Source organism: Olea europaea, chromosome 6 (assembly GCF_002742605.1).
Source record: "Olea europaea var. sylvestris chromosome 6, O_europaea_v1, whole genome shotgun sequence".
NCBI classification, from domain to species: Eukaryota; Viridiplantae; Streptophyta; class Magnoliopsida; order Lamiales; family Oleaceae; genus Olea; species Olea europaea.
Window position 1 is genome coordinate 1683883 of NC_036242.1, and position 23700 is coordinate 1707582.

General features: G+C 37.9%; 3 protein-coding genes and 1 pseudogene across 3 annotated transcripts in view; 2 read left to right on the top strand and 2 right to left on the bottom strand.

Annotated features, from left to right (window-relative positions):
• Nucleotides 1-4539, top strand: part of LOC111395445 (seed biotin-containing protein SBP65) — a 7843-nt gene extending 3304 nt beyond the window's left edge. The window contains exon 2 of the mRNA XM_023021439.1: nucleotides 4095-4539. Within this exon, the coding sequence (XP_022877207.1) occupies nucleotides 4095-4445 (351 nt within the window). The 3' untranslated portion in view covers nucleotides 4446-4539. The remainder of the gene's footprint in view (nucleotides 1-4094) is intronic.
• A 3734-nt stretch (nucleotides 4540-8273) lies between these two features.
• On the bottom strand, nucleotides 8274-9081 carry LOC111395446. Its single transcript, XM_023021440.1, has 2 exons — nucleotides 8785-9081; nucleotides 8274-8699 (listed from the first exon to the last, which is right to left on the bottom strand). The coding sequence occupies exons 1-2, from the start codon at nucleotides 8889-8891 to the stop codon at nucleotides 8576-8578; spliced, it is 231 nt and encodes a 76-aa protein (XP_022877208.1). The 5' UTR covers nucleotides 8892-9081; the 3' UTR covers nucleotides 8274-8575.
• A 4755-nt stretch (nucleotides 9082-13836) lies between these two features.
• Nucleotides 13837-15117, top strand: LOC111394991 (uncharacterized mitochondrial protein AtMg00810-like). The gene is made up of 3 exons (XM_023021018.1): nucleotides 13837-14238; nucleotides 14305-14730; nucleotides 14812-15117. The coding sequence occupies exons 1-3, from the start codon at nucleotides 13837-13839 to the stop codon at nucleotides 15115-15117; spliced, it is 1134 nt and encodes a 377-aa protein (XP_022876786.1).
• Nucleotides 15118-16017: 900 nt separating this feature from the next.
• Nucleotides 16018-22563, bottom strand: LOC111395447 (annotated as a pseudogene).
• Nucleotides 22564-23700: the final 1137 nt, after the last annotated feature.

Below are 23700 nucleotides of genomic sequence, written 5' to 3' on the forward strand. Positions count from 1 at the left end.
GAATGGAAGTGTGCTTGACCACAGGAGAAAAGATCTCATTGTAGTCAACTCCCTCTCTTTGTACAAACCCCTTAGCCACTAACGTTGCTTTGAATCTTGTACCACCGAGCTTGGTAGGATCCTCCTTCTTTTTATACAACCACTTGCAACCAATAGCTTTCTTACCTATGGGCAATGGGACAACCTCCCATGTTTGGTTCTTGTGAAGTGATTCCATCTCTTCTTCCATTGCCGCCAACCAACTCTCGCTATTGTTGTTTAAAATAGCTTCCTTGAAAGTGGTAGGCTCATCATCCTCCACCGAGAGTGCATACTCAACCAAATTTGTCTGCCCATAGTGCCTCAAAGGCTCGTCTGATCCCAACTTTAAAACTTGCTTGTAAGTACGGCGTGGCCTAGAGGAAGCCAAGTTATCTGCAAGCTGCTGTTGTTGCTATGTCTGTACATTCTCTTACTGAATCACCTCTTGTTCAAGCCCATCATCACTCTCATCTTGAGTGTCTGTTTGATGCTCCTCTTAAACATGCCTAGAATCAGGTTGACCTCTAGGTTCTATGACAACAACTTGAGACATTGTAGTCTCAACATCATCACCACCGGGCACTGTAACTTTCAACGAAGCTATCATGGAGTTCTCATCAAAAGTAACATCTCTGTTGATTATGAACTTAGAATCCTCTACACACCAAAGGCTTTGCTGAATCGCCTCTTGTTCAAGCCCATCATCACTCTCATCTTGAGTGTATGTTTGATGCTCCTCTTAAACATGCCTAGAATCAGGTTGACCTCTAGGTTCTATGACAACAACTTGAGACATTGTAGTCTCAACATCATCACCACCGGGCACTGTAACTTTCAACGAAGCCATCATGGAGTTCTCATCAAAAGTAACATCTCTGTTGATTATGAACTTAGAATCCTCTACACACCAAAGGCGATAGTCTTTAACACCTGCCGCATACCCCAAGAATATAGCCTTCTTAGCCCTCGCATCGAGCTTTCCCTCGTTGACATGATAGTAGGCTGTGCATCCGAATGTTCTGAGTTTCTCATAATCTGCATGTTCTCCTGTCAATACCCTATAAGGTACATCTCCATCTAACCTTGAATGTGGAGACCGGTTCACTATATAGCAAGCATTTGCAACCGACTCTGCCCACCATTCTCTGCCTAAACGAGCATAGGATCGCATACACATCAATTTCTCTCAAAATGTGCGATTCAGTCTTTTCGCGACCCCATTTTGTTGCGGTGTATTTCTAACTGTCCAGTGTCTCACAATGCCTGCCTTACCACAGAACTCCTTGAAAGCACCATCTGTATATTCAGTACCGTTATCAGATCGCAGTGTCTTCAATTTCTTTCATGTTCTGTTTTCAACCATTGCTTTCCACTTCTTGAAAGTGTCAAATACCTCATTCTTATGCTTCAAAAAATAAATCCAGGCATATCTAGAATAATCATCAACAAATGTAACAAAATACCTGGAACCTCCTTTGAAAGTGACAGAAGCCAGACACCATACATCTGTGTGCACATAGTCAAGAATGCCTCTGCTTCTATGTTTACTTGGCTGGAACTGAACTCGGTGTGCTTTACCGTACACGCAATGCTCGCAAAAATCCATGCAAGGCTTCTTCAAGTTCTTTAGCAAACCTTTCTTGACTAGCAAATCTAGTCCCTTTTCAGACATATGCCCGAGCCTCCTATGCCATAGCCGAGTACACTCACATGGGTCTCCACCACTTCCACCTGTTCCAACTGCTACATCTTCTGTAACTGTAGTACCCTGAAGAGCATATAGATTGCCTTCACGAATACCCTTCATCACAATCAAAGAACCACGAACAACCTTCTTTACTCCATCCCATGTTACAATCTTGCAACCACCGGAGTCTAAGGCACCAACAGAGATTATGTTCTTCCGCAAATCAGGAACATGTCTAACATCCATCAATGTTCTAACCACTCCATCATGCATCTTGATTCTAATTGAACCGAGCCCCACCGTTTTACAAGAATGGTTATTACCCATCAACACAGTTCCACCATCAGTGCTTCTATAGGTAGTAAACCACTTCCTATTTGGACACATATGATAAGAGCATCCAGAGTCAAGAATCCACTTACCGGAGGTTTCTTCATCACAGGAGATGGTGTAGCACTCATCGCTTTCCCCTCCTTCCGAGGCATAGCTTACCTCTTGCTTGACTTGCACCTTTCCATTGTTGTTGTTCTTATTGTTCTTCTTCTAACCCTTTTTGTTAGGACAATTCGCCTTGAAATGTCCAAGCTCGCCGCATTTGAAACAAGACCTTTCGGCAAGAGGTCTAGAACTCGATCTAGATTTTTCTGCCTTGCCCTTTGGTCGCACATTGCTTCTACTCCTTACAAACAATCCTTGAGCTTGCTCCTTGTTACCAATAGTAGACATGCCACTAGTTGCAATCTTTCGAAGATCATCAGCTAGAAGTGACGTTCTAGTGTCTTCCATCACAAGTTTATCACCCACAAGCAACAATGTTTGTACTAGGTTCTCGTAAGACTTTGGCAATGAAAGAAGTAGTAGAAGTGCTTGATCCTCATCATCTACATACACATCAATGTCCTTCAAGTCCGATATGATCCTATCAAACTTGTTGACGTACTCCCGGATTGGTGTACCTTCATCCATCTTGCAAGTATACAATTTGGACTTCAAATAGATCCGATTTGTTAGAGTCTTCGTCATGAAGTTTGCCTCCAACTTTGTCCACACCTCCGCCGCCGTTACCTCACTATCAACCAAGAAAGTAACATCTCTTTCAAGGCAAAGAATGATAGACGCTCGTGCCTCAAAATCTAGCTCTTCCCAATCCTCGTCCGATATATCAACGTGCTTCTTTTCCTTTCCCACCAATACCTTGTGTAACTTTTGAGAAATCAACAAATTTTTCATTTGCATTCTCCAATATGAAAAATCATTCTTCCCGTTGAATTTCTCTATCTCATACTTCCCAATCTTCACCATTCCTCTAGTAGACATGATTTATTCACTTGTTTACCGAAAATAAATCACCAAAGTTCACTTGGGAATTTTCACAAACACCTTGTGCACAACAAAGTTCAAACAACTCACCACAAAATCGAAATTTAACCACTTTGATTTAGGAAGAAGCTCTGATACCAAATTGTTGGGAAAACACCTCCCAAATTTTGCCTAAAGATCAAATAAAGTTGACAATGTGAAAATTTCCAAACCACTTCAAGAACAAGAAAATGAGGAAGAAATTATTTCAATGGAATAAATGAAGAACATGTATTTGGATTACTTGAACAAGCCTCAAGTTAATCTCCAAGAAAGAAAATAACTTTGAATTTATACTCAAGATGAACAACCTTCAATCTTGTAAAATTCTCTCCAAGTTCTCTCAATTTTCTCTCTAAAATTGGGCTCAAGGGTTATAACTTAATGAAGGAGGGGAAAAATGGCAATATAAATACCTATCGGGGCGCCTAGTTTCTACTGAATTCTGGACATGGCGCCTAGGCGCCCAGTTCGGCACAAACTGGGCAGCGCCTAGGCGCTGCTTGCTTCTTCTCAGCTTCTCTTCTTCTCTTCCCAGCTTCTCTTCTTCTCACACATGTTCAAATTATTTTATTAGAAGTATATAGTTTTAAATTAAAATAAAAATAAAAAAAAAAAGAAGAAGAAGAAAAAAGGAATCAGATAGATTGAACAACTATTATCTACTCAATCTTAGAATAGGCGCTGCTTGCTTCTTCTCAGTTTCTCTTCTTCTCTTCTCTTCTCAGCTTCTATTCTTCTCACACATGTTCAAATTATTTTATTAGAAGTATATAGTTTTAAATTTAAAAAAAAAAAGAAGAAGAAGAAAAAAAAAAAGAATCAGATAGATTGAACAACTATTATCTACTCAATCTTAGAATTGTCAAAAGTTGTAGGTTGACCTAAAAAATATCAAAAATAAAAAAATCTGGAGTTGTCAACCATCAACTAGGAGACTTAGCAGAATAGTATAGCAATGTCCAAGTGGGAATCTCTAAATTATTGTTTAGAATAACTTGTTGGATTAAATTTTCTTTCTATGCAGGGCGAAATGGGGAGCATGGAGAATCACGGCCGAGAAGGTGAGCAAAAGCAAGCAGAATTTCGACCCTCCGAGAAAATTCACGAGTACTTCGAGGGGCAAAAACAAACAGAATCTCAACCCCCAGAAAAAAGCCAGTTGTACTTCCAGCCAGAGGGTGAAGCAGGAAGAGGAGAAGAACATATGCAACAAAAGGCAGGTAGTTACCTACAAGACATTGCCGAAACTATAGTCGAAATTGGACAAACAACAAAGAACCTTCTTGTCGGCCATAGCCCAACCCAACCTAGAGGCAACACAGATGAAGCCAAGGAGGTAGAAGAGCCTTATCGAGGGCCTGGTGAGGGCATATAAATCAGCTAGTCTTTGAAAGAGTTTTTTCTGAAGCTAATGTCGACTTGATTTGCAAGTTTTCCAAAAACAAAAAAATCCTGATCTCTTGAGTGGTGGCTCTTTTTTTTTTTTTTTTTTTTTTTTTTTTTTTTTTTTTTTTTTTTGTGATGTTAATGTATATAACTTTCTGTATGGATAAATTTTGATTTTCATCTTAAGAGTCATGTATACTAGCTCTTTGTTAGAGAGTTTGTTGCCTCAGTTATGAACACCATGCACTACACCTTGGCAGCTTCAGCTGTAGTGGATCTAGGAATTCAAGTTAGAGCCGGCAGTCACTTGATCCTTTTCTTTTTCTTTTTTTTTTCCCCTTTTTTTCTTCTTTTTTTTCCGCAACGGAGCAGACGGCTGCATTTAAGCTAGGGCAGCCACTCGATTGATGGCTGCTTTTATGCGGGAAAAAAAATTCTCAAGGGAGCCAGCAAGGGCTTACCAAGTGCTGGTTCCATCATTGAGCATCAGACTCGTTTGGTTCAAGTTATACCCTGCATTTTCATGTTTTTGGGCTGTGCTTGCTGTATACTCTCAAGTACAGCAAGGGTCGCAGTCCCCGGGCTCCAGCCTCAGTGTGGGGCTCCCTCATGTGAGGGGCAGTAAATGTATAGTCTAAGTTGCACTGTACAAGCAGCTCAACATTATGTACCAAGTACTCAAATTAGGGGAAATTAATCAAGTAGTGTGCTTGATAGAATACCAAGTACTCGAATTAGGGAAATTAATCGAGTAGTGTGCTTGTATAGAATCCTACTCGATCAACGTAATTATCAGAAGGGCTGATTGTTAACGACGTGAGCCAGAATTCTTGTGCTCAATACTTGCATTAATACAATAAGAGCCTAGAAAGTGGACGAGAGGGACATAAGTCAAAGCAGAGAGACAAGAACAAGGGCTGTACCTATTAGTGCTGGCTTCGATAACCTAGAAAATGAAGAGACAACACATCCATAACGATTGTGGCCAAGGATTAAGGTCATGAACCTTTGAGAGTATCCAAAACTCGCAGATTCAAAACTAGGTATGGAGCTTTTCTTCTTCAGAGTGCAAAGGGCCGGTCCGGTGTTTCCCAAGTGAGGAAAGGGTTGATTTCCTTTTGCATATACTATCATAAAACCGCAACGGCCAAACCAGCCTATATTTGAAACTAATTAACTAAGACAACTACGATCGTGTTCTTATACACGGTGAATCCTTGATCAAGCAAGGATAAATAATCAACAATTGAACCCACTTTGGATTTTAACTTCTCATCCTTATCTGCAAAGTTCTCATCGTCATCAATCTCTTAGGAATTATTGCTCAGTATGCTTAGATAGATGTTAGATGTCCTGAATGAAATCCAATCTGAGTCCCAAGTTTTTTACTCTACTGATAAACTTCGAATATAAATACATTAATCCTACAAGGATCATCCTTAAATGCTTCCCACAGTAAGCTACAATCTTTTTGCTCAACGTGTGGTAATTGCTGTATCTACTAGAAATGCAATAAGACTATGAGCCTTTAATCTTAAAAATCATACAAGTTAGCTCTTTATTGGAGTCTGTTGCTTCAGGTAAGAACAGGTCAGTGATACTTAGCCAGATTGTGATGTATAAAAACAAAATGAAAATTAAGATATCGTCCATTATATTGATCGTTTCAGTTTAATACTGTGTGATCAATATAAGGTAATCACATTTAACTAAGGACAACAGATATCCATGATCCTGTATTAAATATGGCAGACGATCAATTTTTCCACTGATGGTATGGTTATCTAAGGCAGCCGTTGATTGTATGTTAACGAAGGCAGGCTACAGGTCCTTTAGGGAAAGAGCTACATACTTTAAGCGAGGAGTAGGCATGTAGCCTTCCGCACCGGGAGCTAGAAGATGTCCAGAGTACAGCACAACTTAGACCTTAATGGACGAGAGACTCTTCTTATTCTCGAATCCCCTGCTCTTACTTCCTAATTCCATGGGTAATTTCGTGGATGGGCTGCAGCAGCAGACAGCATAACGTGCTGTTTTACCCTATCAGGAATATCAAGAGTTAGGAACCGAATCTGTCTAGAACTCTTGGCTTGTCGGCTAGATTCCCCTTAGAATTTTATGACCGAATCACAACCAGGAAGGAAGTTTCTTGACGATTTTATTGTCATCTTTTTCATGCCAGATACTTGTAGAGCGAAGCAAAAGAAGTTACATTAAGAGCTGTACAACCCTCGGAACTATCTGTGTGTTCGGATACATAACGATGGAGATAGCGGAAGAGAAGAAGAGCATCCAAAGAAGAGAGATGAGAACAAAGATTGGACCTACTGTTCTGTATCTTAAAAGGCAAGAATCAGGGATAGACCACCAAGCAATCGAAGAGATGCCACATTTATCAATCTTGACCAAGGAATTGGGGTAATGCATCTTGATCCAGAGGGGCATCAAAACCTTCCAGCTTCAAGACAAAACAATATTAATGGTAAAGCTTTCTTATGCAGAGTTCCACAGCCCATGTGTCTTTGCATACATGAAGTATCTCTATATTCGAAACTAAGCCAACTACAATCATAAACTTATAAACAGTAAATCCTATATCAAGAAAAGAAGCAGACGGGCTTAAATAGTTTGTAGGCACATATTGTAATTCATTTGGGAACTCTTGCTTCCTCAAGCCTACTTTGAATTTAAACGTCGTTCTCATTCTCATCTGCTCAGTATTACAAGATCACAGACGTTACAGCTAGCCAAGCTCAGAGACTCCTCGTGAATGGAATCCAAATCTGGTTCAGGGTATTTGATCTAGGTATATTTCAAATATCAAATACATTAATCTTAAAAGGAAATCCTTTAAATGCAACCCGCAGAAAGCTAGAAATTTTGTGCCCTCTATGCTTTAGCTGGCATGTGATGTTATTGCATTAATAAAGCCATGTAGATTGAGTTTGTCAACCAACTGATTGTCCACACTGCTAAATAGAGCAAAGGGCTGGCATGTGATGTTATTGCATTAATAAAGCCATGTAGATTGAGTTTGTAAACCAATTGATTGTCCACACTGCTAAATAGAGCAAAGGGGTGCAGCCTCTCTACCAATAATGCTTCCATTTCCAATCACATACGAAAACTTGGAGTTCAAAGAGAGATTATTTAAGAATGAAAGTAATAATTGAAGAAATGTTAAAAGTCAAAATTTAAGCATTGTTTCCTAAAAAGTAGAATAATCTTTTGTCACTCCGTGTGTTAATTGCTAGATCTAATTGAAAATGTAATGCAACAATATAGTCAAATAAAGTGAACTCAATAGATAGCAAGAATCTGTTCACCGAGGTAGGGCATGGTTAAGCTTTTCGTAGGCTCTTTAACCATTGTTGTAGCTCATTATAGGTATTCCATGCCCCATTATTTAAATCTAGCTACTAACAATTTTTGTTTTGGCTTATGATGCCACGGGGGATTCTGCTTACTTCCTAACATCCCAGGGTAACATGCTTACCCCCAACTGAGCATCAACATTGAAGCTCCCATCTTTACAAGAGGAAGTTGTAGATGTTATAACGGAACTCCATAAGAAGGTATTTCGAGCAATCTATGATAATAGGCATTCTGGTATGGCATAAATACTACTCTTTAGGTAGAACACTACATAGGAGCGATATCGTAGCCGAGCTAGTTCTAATCTACATAATCCTGCTTGTTCTACCCCAAAACCCGAATCATAGATCATGTAAATGAGCAGGAAACAAGAGACAATCAACAATTCAAGCTTGAAAATGGAAAAAAGCATTCTAAACCTCGAACCAGCCTCAGGCCAGGATTGATATGTTCTCTGTAATTCATTAACAGTGGCTTTACAAAACAAATCTAGCTCTTCAAAGTTTGAGATGATATACTTCACACAAAAGTCTAAAAACAAATGCAGAAGTCGAATAAGGGCCTTTATTTTCTTTTATCATTCACTAAAAACATGGAGGTAGAAATCGAATAAGCATGATCCATCCAGGAATTACATGGGTACTTCAATCTACAGCAGAATCAAACCAGAAAGTCCAACAACAAGTGCCCAGATTACCCCAATTACAAAATTATAGAATCAAAATCAAGAAAATACCCAAATTGTTAACAAGGGATTTGAGAAGTAAACCACTCCATGACATGAATTGGGGCTTTGATCAGCTCCAGCGCCAGCTCCACCAACACCGTCACGCAAAGGCAACACGGGCATATGCAACTCAACAACAACCTATTCATACCACAAATTAATCAAAATTTACCCAAAAATATACTCGGGGAGAGAGAGAGAGAGAGAGGATCCCAGAAAAAAATACCCAACGATCCAAACAACGATTCCGACGAGGGAGATGACAAGGGAAAGAAGGGCAAAGGGAAGGCCTAAAAGGAAGCCTAAAGGCCTGCAATCTCCTTCACAACACATGGCTCAATGGAAACCGAAACTGAATTTTCTCTCTCTAATTCTTGAAACAGAATCTAGAGCGTGTCTTTGCCTGTTTCCGGGACTACTTTTTCTGGGATTTACTTATGAATTTTGCGGGTAGAGGAGGAGTAAAGGTAACGAAGGGACACGCATGTTCACTTATTGGCTGGTATAGCCAATAATGTTAATAATGTAACAATTGTGGATAATTCTGTGGCGCAATCCCTATCAACAAAAGTGAGATTCCAGAAGTGAGGGACTTTAATTGAATTTTAAATTTTGTCATGTCCTTTTCCGTCAATTCATAATGTTGGCATGCCTCCTTTTGTTTAGCTAAAAGAAAATTAATTAAAATTGAAGTTAAAGTCACTAATTACTTTTAATCATGTGTTTCAATCTTATGTTTTTATTAACTTCTATCAAAATTTATTGAAATTTTCACTTTTAACAATACCAAATAGAACTATATTGCGTTCATATTGTTTATTAGGGTATCTCTAATAGATTTTCGTGTCATTATCCTCCATGTCATAATCGCGGAAAATACATTTCTCTTACTCTGACTTATATATATTAGTTAGAATCGTATTTAAATAAATTAATTAAATAAGACAGAAAATAAAAATATTTAAATTCTCACATCGTCCTACTGCCGAAATTCTCCATGAGCCAGTCTCGTTTCTATCCACGTTGTTATCCCCGGCTTGAGTTCTATCCCATTACAAAGCATTTTAGGGCAGGTCTAGGATAGTCAGCTAATAATGTTGTGGCAAAATGACAAAAATATCCTTTGACTCCATCCCAATTGTACTTGATATTTCGTAAAATATAATCTTCGATATTAGTACAATGTAAGCGAATCTTCAAAGTCATTGAGACAAGTGGAAGACGATGAATTTCACAACTTTAGCTTTACTTTATAGATTATCTTGGATGACTTTAGATTAGATATTACTTTCTTCATTTGTTTCTTTGACATTCACAACTTTAGCTTTACTTTATAGGTTATCTTGGATGACTTTAGATTAGATGTTACCTTCTTCATTTGTTTCAAGGTCAAATGACCCTTTTCTCACCTACTTTTTCATTTCTTTTTCTTCTTTAGTTTTCTCCATTTTCCTAAATATTTATGATTATTTTTGTGTGTTTCTATTACACAATACACATCCAGCCCACGGTCAGCCCATTCAAGCAGCCCAGAATACAACTCCAGTCCACATTATAAGCTGCTCCGATGCATCACTCAAGGATGAAAAAGGAAGGCTATTTTTATATATTTTGGGTGTTATTCTTTAGTCATTGTAAATATTTTCCTTCCATAAATTGTGAATAGATTTTAGGGATCTTTAGGAAATATTTACTGTTAGTTTGTTGTGGGATTGTGTATATAAAGGTATGAGCACTGTACATAATTTTTCAATGGAATATACTTGAAAATTCGCAGCATCCATGTGTTAATCATCTCTGCACCCTTATGTCTTTGCTTCTCTGTTTTTGCTTATTTACATGGTATCAGAGCCAGAGAAGGATTAACCATGGATGAACACCAAGATAACTCCGATTCGTCCTCTACCCATTCTGTTTCTCCTTCCCATCACTCAAACCCCAAATCAAACATCTACAGTGCCAACGATATGGCAAAATACCTGAATCTCAATAACCCTATTAATCCTTTTTGACTTGACAATGGTGACAACCCTGTCATAATTCTCGTCATCGACCTGCTCACCACCGATAATTACTCCACCTGGTCACGAGCTATGCGTCGCGCCCTTCGCGCGAAGAACAAGCTGGGTTTCATTACCAGTAACCTCCCACGACCCACAAACCCAGACGATCCTCTTACTGATCTTTGGCATCGCTGCAACGACATGGTGGTGTCATGGATTCAGAACTCAATTAGCCCTTCCATCAAGTCGAGTGTGGCTTTCGTGGATGACGCTCACGAGATATGGAGTGATCTCCAAGATCGGTTCTCTCAACAGAATGGGCCATGAATTTTTCAACTCAAAAAGTCTCTTGCAAGCATTTCCCAGGATAACGACTCTGTAAGTGTTTACTATGGAAAGCTAAAAACCTTTTGGGATGAGCTCTCTGTCTATGACCCTATACCCGTTTGCAATTGTGGAACTATGAAAACTCTTGTGGATCGGTATCAACGAGATTGTGTATTTCAGTTCTTAATGGATTTACACGATAATTACTCAAACGTTCGTGATCAAATAATGCTTTTGGATCCTCTACCCCCTGTCACAAAGGTGTTCTCCCTCATCCAACAACAAGAACGACAGTACTCCCTGGTTCAACCAAGCCCCTCTCCTGACTCCATGGCTATGGCCTTTAAGCGACCATATTCTACTCCTAAATACCCAACCCAACGCAGACCCAACCGAAAGAAAGATCGCCCGTATTGCACTCATTGCAAAATCACCGGCCATACCTTTGAGTCCTGCTTCAAAGTGGGCAATGCTGAAGCCCCTATATGCTCTCACTGTAATCTCACTGGCCATACCGTTGACAAGTGCTACAAATTACATGGCTACCCACCAGGCCATAATTTTTTTACTAAACCTCCCAACCCTACTGCTTTACCACTCAGACCACCAATTCCCCCTCTCCCAACCTTGAGGCACTTAATGATGATAAAGTTGGTTTTACCAAGACTCAGTTTCAGCAACTAATGGCTCTATTTCAGTCTCGGGATGCTTCCATTGTTGCCCAGCCTTCGACTAACAAGATTCAATCCGACTCCAACGTTATTTCTAATGCCAATTTGTCTGGTATCTCTCTTTGTTTATCCACTCACGCGCACACACCACATTCATTATCTCATTATCCTTGGATAATAGATATGGGCACAACAGACCACATCGTCTGCTGCCCTTCCATGTTTACTGCACTCGCAAACACCATCTCTCGTTTTTTGCATTACCCAATAGAACTAATGTTCCAGTCACACAAATGGGTACTATACACCTCACTGATTCACTCTGTCTCACTGAGGTTTTATGTGTCCCCTCCTTTAATTTTAATTTAATTTCTGTCAAGAAGCTTGCCTCTTCACTAACATGTTGTCTGGTTTTCTTCTCTGATGTCTGTTTTATTCAGGACCTTGTCTATTGGAAAACAATTGGGAAGGGTGAAGTGCGAAATGGCCTATACCATCTCTTACATTGTGATGTTTCTCCTTCAAGCCTAGCTGCCAAAGTCTCTCAGCTTTCACATAACAATTTTACTATTTCTGCTTCTGTTTTAAGTAATGTTGCTGTCAATGATCTCTGGCATTGTCGCCTAGGCCATCTCGCCTTTCCTTGTCTCAGTTTAATTACTGGCCCTATTCTAAAGAGTAGCATCAATACTGGTAATAAAAATCCTTGTTGCATTTGTCCTTTAGCAGAACTACACCGCCTTCCTTTTCCCATTAGTAATCATAAATCTACTCGTCTTTTGACTTAATACATTGTGACCTATGGGGACCGTATACTACCACTGCATATGATGGATCTAGATTTTTCTTAACAATAGTGGATGATTTCTCCCGTACCACATGGCTTTATCTTCTCAAACTTAAATCAAAAAGAAAATGCATCCAGTCGTACACCAATCTAGTTGAGACTCAATTTAACCTTAAAATCAAAACCATACGGACTGACAATGGAAGTGAATTCCTAATGACAGAATTTTTTAATTCAAAAGGCATTATTCACCAGAGAAGTTGTGTGGCCACTCCCCAACAAAACGGCATTGTAGAACACAAACATCAACATTTATTAAATGTTGCCAGAGCATTAAGATTTCAGGCTGGACTACCACTCACCTATTGGAATGACTGTGTACTCATAGCCACCTGCCTCATCAATAGGACCCCTAGCCCACTTCTACAAAATAAAACACCCTATCAGCTGCTGTTTAACTTACCCCCTACCTATGCTCACCTAAGAATATTTGGTTCTCTATGCTTTGCTTCCACTCTTGCACATGGTAGAACAAAATTTGACCCTAGAGGTCGCATATGTATCTTTCTCGGATATCCATTTGGTGTTAAAGGTTATAAACTCCTTGACCTTGACACCAAAACCACTTTTATATCTAGAGATGTTGTGTTTCATGAATCAATATTTCCTTTTCTTTCATTGTCTTCTTCCTTAACTTCTCCCAATGAACAACCTAATCCAGTATACACCAAACCATTACCTGACCTATTCTCTTTCCCATACCCCCCTCAGTCCACTCCTTCTTCTTCCTCGCCACCTACTTCCCAACCCACCTTCCAAACCTCTCAACCTTCTCATTCTGATTCCAGTCACACCTCATCCCCTTCCTCTCCCATTATTCCTCCTCCTACTTCCTCTCCTCAACCTCCTCTTTGCAGGTCTACTAGGCAACGGACTGCACTACAATATTTAAGGAATTTTTATTTCCCATAGCATCTCTCACTGCCCCTACCCAATTGCTACCCAAGAGTTCTCAAGGTAATCCCAGCACACATTACTCTCTCACCCAATTCCTCACATACCAGAAATTTAGCCCCTCTTTCACGGCCTTTTCTACTTCCATCTCTTCTATTTCTGAACCCTCCACTTATAAGCAAGCATTGAAACATCCTGGCTGGTGTAAAGCCATGGAAACTGAGCTGAATGCTTTGAAACAAAACCAGACTTGGCTAATAACTGATTTGCCACCAGGTAAACGACCCATTGACTGTAAATATGTCTACAAAGTCAAATTTAATTCTGATGGATCCATTGAAAGGTCGAAAGCAAGACTTGTTGCCAAGGGTTTTACCCAACTTGAAGGAGTTGATTATACAGAAACTTTTTCCCCTGTTGCCAAATTAGTTGCAGTCTAGGTTCTTCTTTCTATAGCAGCAATTCAGGGATGATCCTTACATCAATTTGATGTAAACAATGCTTTTCTTCATGGTGACTTGGAGGAAGAAATTTACATGAAGAAGCCTCCTAGTTACACTAAAGGAGGACCTCTTCATGTATGCAAACTGGTCAAGAGTCTTTATGGCCATAAACAAGCCTCTAGACAATGGTATTCCAAGTTTTCTTCTAGCCTCATTGCTTTTGGTTTCCACCAATCAAAAGCTGATTATAGCCGATTCGCCAAAGCTGATGTTAACTCTTTTACTGCATTGTTAGTCTATGTTGATGACATTATTGTGGCTAGTAATTGCTCGACATCCATTGCATCTCTTAAAGCCTTTTTGCATAATCAATTTAAGATTAAAGATCCTGGTTGTTTGCGTTATTTTTTGGGCTTGGAAGTTGCAAGTTCCTCCAAAGGCATACATTTATCTCAAAGAAAGTATACTTTGGATATACTTTCAGATTCTGGTATGGTAGGTTGAAAACCCCTAAAATTGCATCTTGAACAGAATTTCAAATTACAAAAGCCCTCTGGACAGCCCCTACCTGATCCTAGCTCTTATAGAAGACTCATTGGCTGCCTTTTGTACCTCGCCATCACCCGGCCAGACATCTCTTATGCTGTCCAGCTTTTGAGCCAGTTCATGGATCACCCCACTGACTCCCACCTTTCGGCAGCCCACAAAGTTCTAAGGTATCTAAAAAATGATCATGGCCAAGGCATTTTATTATCATCATCTTCTCAGTTGCAACTTGGAGCTTATTGTGATTCTGATTCGGCTTCCTGTCTTGACACACGACGCTCCACCACAGGTTTTTGTGTATTTCTTGGTCGTTCTCTTGTGTCATGGAAGTCTAAGAAACAATCTGTTGTCTCTCGATCCTCAGCTGAGGTTGAGTATCGTTCTATGACATCCACATGTTCTGAGCTTACATGGATCAGATTCTTGCTTCGTGATTTGCAGGTACCACATTCCTAAGCTGCTTTGCTTTTTTGTGACAATCAAGCAGCTCTCCATATTGTTGCTAACCCTGTTTTTCACGAGAGAACGAAGCATTCTGAGTTAGATTGTCACCTTGTTCGGGACAAGATTCAAGAAGGTAGCATCATTACTTCTCATATTGCATCTCAATCTCAGATGGCTGACATATTTACAAAGGCCTTGCCTACCTATCTCCTCCATTTACACTTGTCCAAGATGGGAATAGTGAATCTCTATTCTCCATCTTGTCGGGGGCTATTACACAATACACATCCAGCCCACGGTCAACCCATTCAAGCAGACCAGAATACAACTCCAGTCCACATTACAAGCTGCTCCGATGCATCACTCAAGGATGAAAAAGTATAGTCTATTTTTATATATTCCGGGTATTATTCTTTAGTTATTGTAAATATTTTCCTTCCATAAATTGTGAATAGATTTTAGGGATCTTTAGGAAATATTTACGGTTAGTTTGTTGTGGGATTGTGTATATAAAGGTATAAGCACTGTACAGAATTTTTCAATGGAATATACCTGAAAATTCCTTGAAAATTCGCAGCATCCATGTGTTAATCATCTCTGCACCCTTGTATTTTTGCTTCTCTGCTTTTTGCTTATTTACAGTTTCTTCTCACCATTCAAATGACGAACGAAAGTTTGAAATGAAGTGCTGGATTTTTGGAGTTAAATTATACCGTTCACATTTTTTCGATGATAGTTCGACCTAATATAGACGTGTTTGATAGTTTTACACTTACATTAAGTAATGATGGTAACTGGTGCATTCAACTCTTTTTGAAGAAAAAATTCCTTAATTTATAGGACAAGAAAAGGGTACTTGTTAGAAATCATTAGTCGACATCCTAAGACTACTATCACACAATGTTCGATTAATAAATGAACTCGATGGTTATGTCGTGTCTGTTTCCTTACTGATAAAGGGCATACCATGTCACAATTGGTGATGGTAACACATCGTACTATGCAGAGGAAGACAAGATAGCTCTATTCATGTCATCCAATCGTGTCCCAACCACTAAACTGCCTTTAAGAATCAAGATTCACCATTACTTAGGCCCTTGAGTCTTCCAAGGACCAGTTTTTATCTCGACTATGCTATTAGAAACTTTGCACAAAGTCGGAATAAGAGAGCACTCACTTTTGATGAGATGAACAAAACGAACAGCATTGTTTAGTGCCCTACAAAGCTTATGTCCAAAAACAACAGTCTACAATTCATGTAAAAGAAGCTTCAAATTATGCACAGGAAATGAAGTTTCTAATTTTCTATATATTTCATGCACAAGAAAAACAAGCACAATGCGCTATTACACGATTCATGACATAAGCCGACAATAAAATGACCAAACCCATTATTCAAACTGACTAAACAATGTCAGCGATGTACAAAAGCTACAAAACAAACATGACTAGCATTAGCATCTACTGTTATCATCCAAATCTGCTATCAACATTTACGAGAATAATTACAATTCCCTAAACTAGGGAAACCAGACAAGTTAACAGCAATCACGAAGAAACAACGCCTACTCTACGAGACTGCATGTTAATAATCCACCAGAGAATAACATTTCTGAAACCATATAGAGACCGAGAAACTTCACCATCATCGTCGAAAATAATGAGATCTGCATATCCAAAGAGAAAAAATGTTAATAATGACTCGCAGCATTCACACGTACAAACAAGGAAAGAATGAGGACGAAAATAGTAGAGCAAATATCATAGATTTGCCTAGGGAGTACATCGTAGTAAATTGAAAAAGTATTGAAAATGTGCCAGGACAACCATAAAAGCTATTTGAAAATCCATAAGAGGTATAATAATAAATTCTCAAGAATCAAATCTATTGGTAATAAAGAGATTACACAAGTATATATCTACCGACCCAAAACATTTCTCAAAATGGAGTGTTACTAATTTTAAGACTCTTCTATAATTTCAAGTTTGTAACACCTTGTTCCTAGGAGATGGTTTTTGCCCAGTTGACCAGTAAAAAGTTGGATCTTAGTTGAAAAGACGATTATATCCTTATTTAAAGACCTCCTTTTGATCAAACTGGTCCTTGTTTGTCATAGCACCAAACATTTTACTTTGGGCTTCCCAATTTGGTCACATAATAATTCAACTAACTAAGAGCTACGACATCAGAAAGTGTATTGACACAAAACATTGTGATCTCCAATCACTTAAATAGTTTATTCAACCTTCAAGAAAACTTCTAAATGAACCTAGAAAATGACATTTGTAAACTATATTTGTGAGTAATAAATAGTTTATTCAACCTTCAAGGAAATTTCTAAATGAACCTAGAAAATGAAATCTGTAAACTATATTTGTAAGTAACAAGGGGGTTCCCCGAACAGACATCAGTTCTTTAGGAAAATATAGGAACTTCACAAGTAAACCGGGAAAAAAAAATGGAAACTTGTTTTGTTGAAAATATAAGATCTCCAGAATAACCATGAAAGAAGAAAATAATCGATAGTGTCATCCAAGTCCAATCTTCAGCAACATGTAACATGTCTTTTTCTTTACCCTCTCTATTACTCCTTTCCTAAGAGAACCATCTATAAGACATTGAAACAAAATCAACACGAAATGAAATTAACAATTACATTTAAAAAGTTATGAACGTCCCAAATATTTCACAATTTGATGGAGATAGTGGGTCCATTTAATGTAGATTTGGTGTTTTTTTGTGTATCAACAACCTGAAAGCCCAGAAGTGTACTGAGGAGAGATTGCCAAAGAACTTAAATAAGCTCACAAGCTAAACTAGCTTAATCTAAGTAAATGACATGCAAGGGGTAGTCGATGTATGAGTGTGTGTGCACGCACACGTGTTAGCATCGTGTATCGCCAGTAAAGTCCCTTTTAGAGAGGGAATGTGCTACTTAGAAAACCCAATCCATGGTCTCTCATAAAATACAAATATGATCCCCTATTAAACCATAAAGTCCACCTTGTGCACTAGATCCCAGGAAAGGAACAAAAGAATTGTCCACAAAGTTTTGACATTTCCCACAAAACAAAGGATGGATTAGAAAGGAGATTGCTACTGCCAATATTTGAAAACATTGAACTGTTTTAGATGTCATCTGGTTTTACCTTTCCCTCGCAAACACCAGTCACAAACCAGTTTTCAATTCCTAAGAATGTAAAAAAGGTAAGAGGGTCCAAGGAATTGAAATGCCTTACCAGATACCTTTGTATTTTGAAACTTCTTAAATATATATACACAAAGTAGACAAACAAATCATCAGAAGCACAAATTAGATCATATTGTTAACCATTCATTTTAGTGTCTCAACTCAATGAATCCTTAAAAACTAACCTAAGCATCATAAAGTGATTTTAATGCTTGTGTGTATGCCAAATACGTTATAGATTGTAATTCAGTGCACAAAAAACTTATAGCTCGGGAACTGAAATGACAAAATGAAAAATGATTTCATCCCAAAAATCTATAAAAATCTGACTACAAGTTTCCATTATATACAATTTGGACAAGTTAAATATACCTTCAAATTTTGCCGTACTATAAAAGCTTGATTGATTAGCATATAGCTTTGGTGATGTTTAAAAACAAACATAAAGAAGTATGTTACAGAACTACCAAGCATGGGCACTCCTCTAGAGTGGTTTGGAGTCACACGTACTAAATACAGACGCATGTTGGAGATGCTCATACTTGTTTGATATGATAAATGTAATTTCAGACTTTGATAGTATTCAAGAATTCCAACAAGCGATAACGCACCACAGACTGCCTTCAACGTGTATGCAATATGTCATGCGTCATGTCCTACATCCTAAAAAGCACCGATAAGTTTACGTACACATATCCGATACATCGATACTCTCCGATACTCTTAGATACCTACCGGATACTTTTTTTTAATTATTTTATAAATTTTTATATTTTTTACGTATCCCATACGTATTTTATATTTTTCGTATGACTTTTGACACGTATCCAATACTTCATGATTAACATTCACCTTCACTACAAAATACAATTTTGAAACTTCTTGTGCAACCTTTTTCTTCATCTAGTGCCATACTCTTTTGTACACTCTACGAGAAGGAATAAAATAACTTTACAACAAGTTGAAGAATTGGTTTTCATTTATAGCAATTTGCATCTTTTATTAAAAAAAAAAAAAAAAAAAAAAATTAGATCTCTATTCAAAAGAAAAATCCAAAATGTGGGACATTGTTGGAAACTCTTTTGAGACTCTTGAAGTTGTTAAACTGCTTGAGTTTGCTAATCTATCATTAGATGAGTCAGAGTTGAAAATTGTTATTTTTAATAATAATAAAGAGATTGTTGTTGATGTTGAAGGAAATGAAGTTTCTACAATTAATGATTAAGATAAAGTGTTTTGGTATTTTATTTATTTTCATTATAATGCTTATGTACTAATTTTTTTAATATTAATAAATTTATGTTGAATTTTATAACACGTATCGACGTATCCTAAGTTTTTCAAAAAAGTTGTATCGGCATATCCGTATCATATCGTACCGGAATTACGTATCCATATCCGTGCTTCTTAGCCTACATCTTCTAGTTATTTAATTTACAAAAAGAGAGAAACATGGCCCAAGATGTTAAGGACACAGCAAATCTCATTTTGTAATTTTGGAATATAGGACATGGGTATTAATATCATTGAAAAATTTTAAAAGTCAAAAATAAATAAAAATAAAACATTTAATTTATACTTTTATAGTATTTTAATCGAGGTGCCCCTGTTCTACTTATGTGAGAAGTAACCTGTCATTGTGGTAAAGACCAGTCATATATATGCTTCATAACTGCAGACTAGAGTTGTGAACACTTAATTATTCACTGAGATGCCAGAGTAATCCACCAGAAATCTTATTTTGTAAAAGAAGTTAGGAAGTGCAGGTATTCCACGTAGAGATATGAATATCATATCTACTTTACATAAAATCAAATTTTGAAAGAGAAAAAGATATGAGTAATTTTAACAGGTGTAAGAAATGTGCATAATGCCCAGGAACAAAATATTTAGAAATTGAACAAAAGATTCCTGCTGTTTTAGGCAATATCCAGCCAACGCTCCATAATTTGCCAATACAAACACGGTAACAAAGACACTAAATTATTGTTGTATGTATAGATTTCATGTTTTAAAGATTATGTTAGTATCGAGTTCCTGGTTACAAGCTACAAATAATCTTCTCTAGATCACGTTGAGTGGTTAATTATATAGATGCCAAAATTTTGACTTTACTAGAATAATGAACCATACTGAATTATTAGGAAAAGGGTGATCCTCCAGCAAAAGGTAAACAGTCAGGGCTGCTGAAAGGCTGTATAAGGAAAATTATACCTCAGCAGTTCAATTATTTGGGCAACGTCCAGCATCAGATCCAGATCCGAGGTACTTTCACTATCTGAATCTGTAATGAATATAATGAAATAAGTAATTGAAGCAGCTAGCACTGAAAACAAGAAAACAATAATTATTAGTTATACCACTTGATGAAGATCCCGAATCAGGGCTAGAGCCACTTGCGTTGGCGGTTTGAACTGTGTCATTACCCCCCCAGTTTTTCCACTTGAGCAAGAGGCGAGGAACCATTTTTTTCATCTGTCACAAACAGGAAAAAATAAATAAATAAATATTTATTACTCAAGTTTACAGCTTTTAATACATACAAAAAGATATCCATGCCCTCAAAACTTCTACCTATCTTACTTTCATCAAACTCTTTTGGAGTTTCTGTAACTACTGGAGATGGAATCTACAGAAAATGGAAGAATAAAGTGTTAATCAATAACCAAATGAACTTGAAGAAGATGGGGTGGATGGTAGAGAACAAATAATTTAACTTACTGTTTCTTGGGGATTCTGCTGAGCTCCATCTTTTAATTGAATAGCGATTTCAGCTTTTCTTTTGTTCTTGCCCAAACTCTTCTTATAATTTGCCAAGAACCTATCAAGCTCCCAAAGAGTTTCAGTATCAACAATATCGATATCAACTTCAATCTCATCATCAAATTGTGAAAGAGCTGGATTCCTCTTTTTAATGATCTGAACAACATTTTCAAGCTTCTCAGAAGATAAATTCTGCAAATTCATGCTAAGTTTTTGCTGTTCCTCAAATGTCATCTCTCTTTTATTAGAATCCTTCGCCTTTAGCTTCTTTGCTGTACCGATCCTGCCAGATTGAACAAGATGTCCAAATTTTTGTTGGGGATCAATAGGACGTGTCATCGATTCAGATCTATCAAGAACTCTTCTCGTTTCAGGCAACAGCCGTGATTTTGGGGGAGCCTTCCTGGATCTAGGTGTAGGGAAACCCGCTTCAACATTCACAGTCCGCTTCAGCTCGCACATATAATCAGCCTCTATACTTGCCCATTTATCATCAAATATCTTGGACAGCTGCTCAGCCATCATGTAAACATCTTGCTCTTTTGGATTATATGTCATAGCATTCCGAAATGTGAGCCTCACATCCTCGGCAAATTCTACGGGAGAATTGTACAAGTTCTAATTCAACTTAGCTTTCACAGTACCAAGGTCCATAGGGTTTTTTATAATCTCAAAATAGTCATGCAGACCAAGAGCAACCGTATCAACTGGCTTGTTAAACACCCAACCATGCTTGTGCTTCATAAATCTCTCTAACAGCATACTGCAACCCTAAAAAGCTTGATTTGAAAACTTTCCCAATCCGAATTTATTTCCTGATTCACTCCCTTCTCCCTCTTTCTTATTTAATTTCAGTTTCTTGTTACTTTCCACAGAAGGAAACTTATCCTTTGAGAGTAAAAACTCGGAGTTTTTGTAGAACTGATTTGCCTTGGGGGTCTTCTTCTCTATCTCCGCATTCTCACTCCCACCCTGACTATCCTCAACTACTGACACGCTTAATTGATTCAATAGTTTTAACATACAAGATGGTCCCACAGGAACCTTATTCCCAGAGCTCTTATCAAACCCATGATCATTCCTTTGCTTCTCATTCGCATCAATCTTTTTCATCAAACTCCAAACCATACTCCTCTCACCCTCCAACTTCTTCTTCAGCTCCCGCACCTCCTGTTTTGACTTCATCGATAAATTTATGGTAACCCTATTCTCCGGCCTCGGAATCTCGGCTTTCTCAACCAACCCATCTCGATTCAAACCTGAAAAGTTATCCAAGGCCGCATCAACGCCAGAACTAACTACTTTTTGTGTCAAATTCAAACCCTTGGAAACCATTCCTTGGGTCTTTTGCTGTTGTTCTTTCGATAAATTTTTACTAGTTTTAAGCCCTTTGAATGATTTTCTCGTATAAACTTTACTCTCTGCCCACTTCTTCTTTTCTTTAGAGCCTTCATTTCCACCACTCACCATTGTCCCAAAAACCCACCTTGTACACTCCTAAGAACTTCAACAAAATCGTGAATTTCAATATGCACAACTTTTACGCACACCAACCACATATACACAAACTAGCTTTGCACAGGAGTTGACTGATATACATATATACCTAATTTTGTACTAAGTCAAAGAATTATCTACATATATGAATAGGATAACTATAACACAAGTATAGTTAAGCTGGGGCTTTTATACCATACCTGTCGAAGAAAATTTCTATTTCTGCTAGGATTTTACTTTCTTTGACATTGGGAAAGATAGGCGGCCGAGGAGATAGGGAAGTACACAAGAGGGGTGTGCCGTGTGCACGCGAAATCTAAGGGATAGGGTTTTGGCGTTAGGATTATGGGATGGAAATGACGTTACAGACTGTTGGAATCTGAGAGATATATTAAGTGGGGGGTGATTTGCCCACATGAAATGGTGGCGCGTGTAGACAAGAGTCGGGTTTCTTGTCCTTCCCTTTTCCCGGTTCATAAAATTGACAGGAATAGCACTAGCATGGAATGGATTATGATATCGTGAACATTGTTCTTGTACTAAATTTATCGATTAAGTTTTATCATTTTACGATCTACTTAATTGGTAAAAAACGTCAGATTTTAATTTTCTCGATCACCTGAAGGCAAAATGGATGGTTTTCCTCTATTCGGGTTTCAGCTACAACCTTTTGAAAGGTTTGGAGTAACAGGTGACAACAAATGAAATATTAATGAAGGTTTGCAATGTTTTCAAAGATTTGAAACAACTACAATTACCTTTGTATTTTTCCAAGAAAATGTGGTTTGAACAAACCCTAAGGTTCAGATGACATTGGGATGGCATTTTTGCCTTGTCAAACCCAGCTTCGCAAAGCTTGGAGAAGATGGGAGATTTGATGCAAAAATTGTTGTATTGAGTAGGGACAAGCCCACCCTGTTGTTTAATTATTTAAAATAAAGTGAAAATTACACGAATCACTTTCTTTTCCTTGAAATTTCATTTTTACAATTTTATTTTTTTATTTTATTTTTTTTTACACTAAATACTAAATTTTCTCCAACTCTACGAACACATCACCAAAACAAACACTTCCCTTTCTTCATAAAAACCCATCCCACCCTCTTGTAATCATCGGCAGCAACTCCCACCCCTGCAATTGCCCACCACCCATGACCTTACAACCACCAATCACTATTGTAATTTTTGTTCAAACTTGTAATGATAAGTGATTTGAAATAATCAAACATCTATATGAGTATATCAAGTACGTACGAAAAATAACCAAAAGAGAAAAACGAGAAGTTAGAAATTTGTCCTGGACGGGCAATAACCCAGCCTCCAACACCCATGGCCAAAAGTATATGCTGGGTGATCGCCGAGTACAAAAGATTCTAATCGATAAGTTCAATTTTTTTTTTTATTTTTTAATTTTTTAGCGGCCTTCTATGAAAAAAATTAAGTTTTTTATGAATAATTGAGGCCTTTTCGTGGTGCATGAATGAAAATTTTCATTCCTAAACACAATTAAATCCTC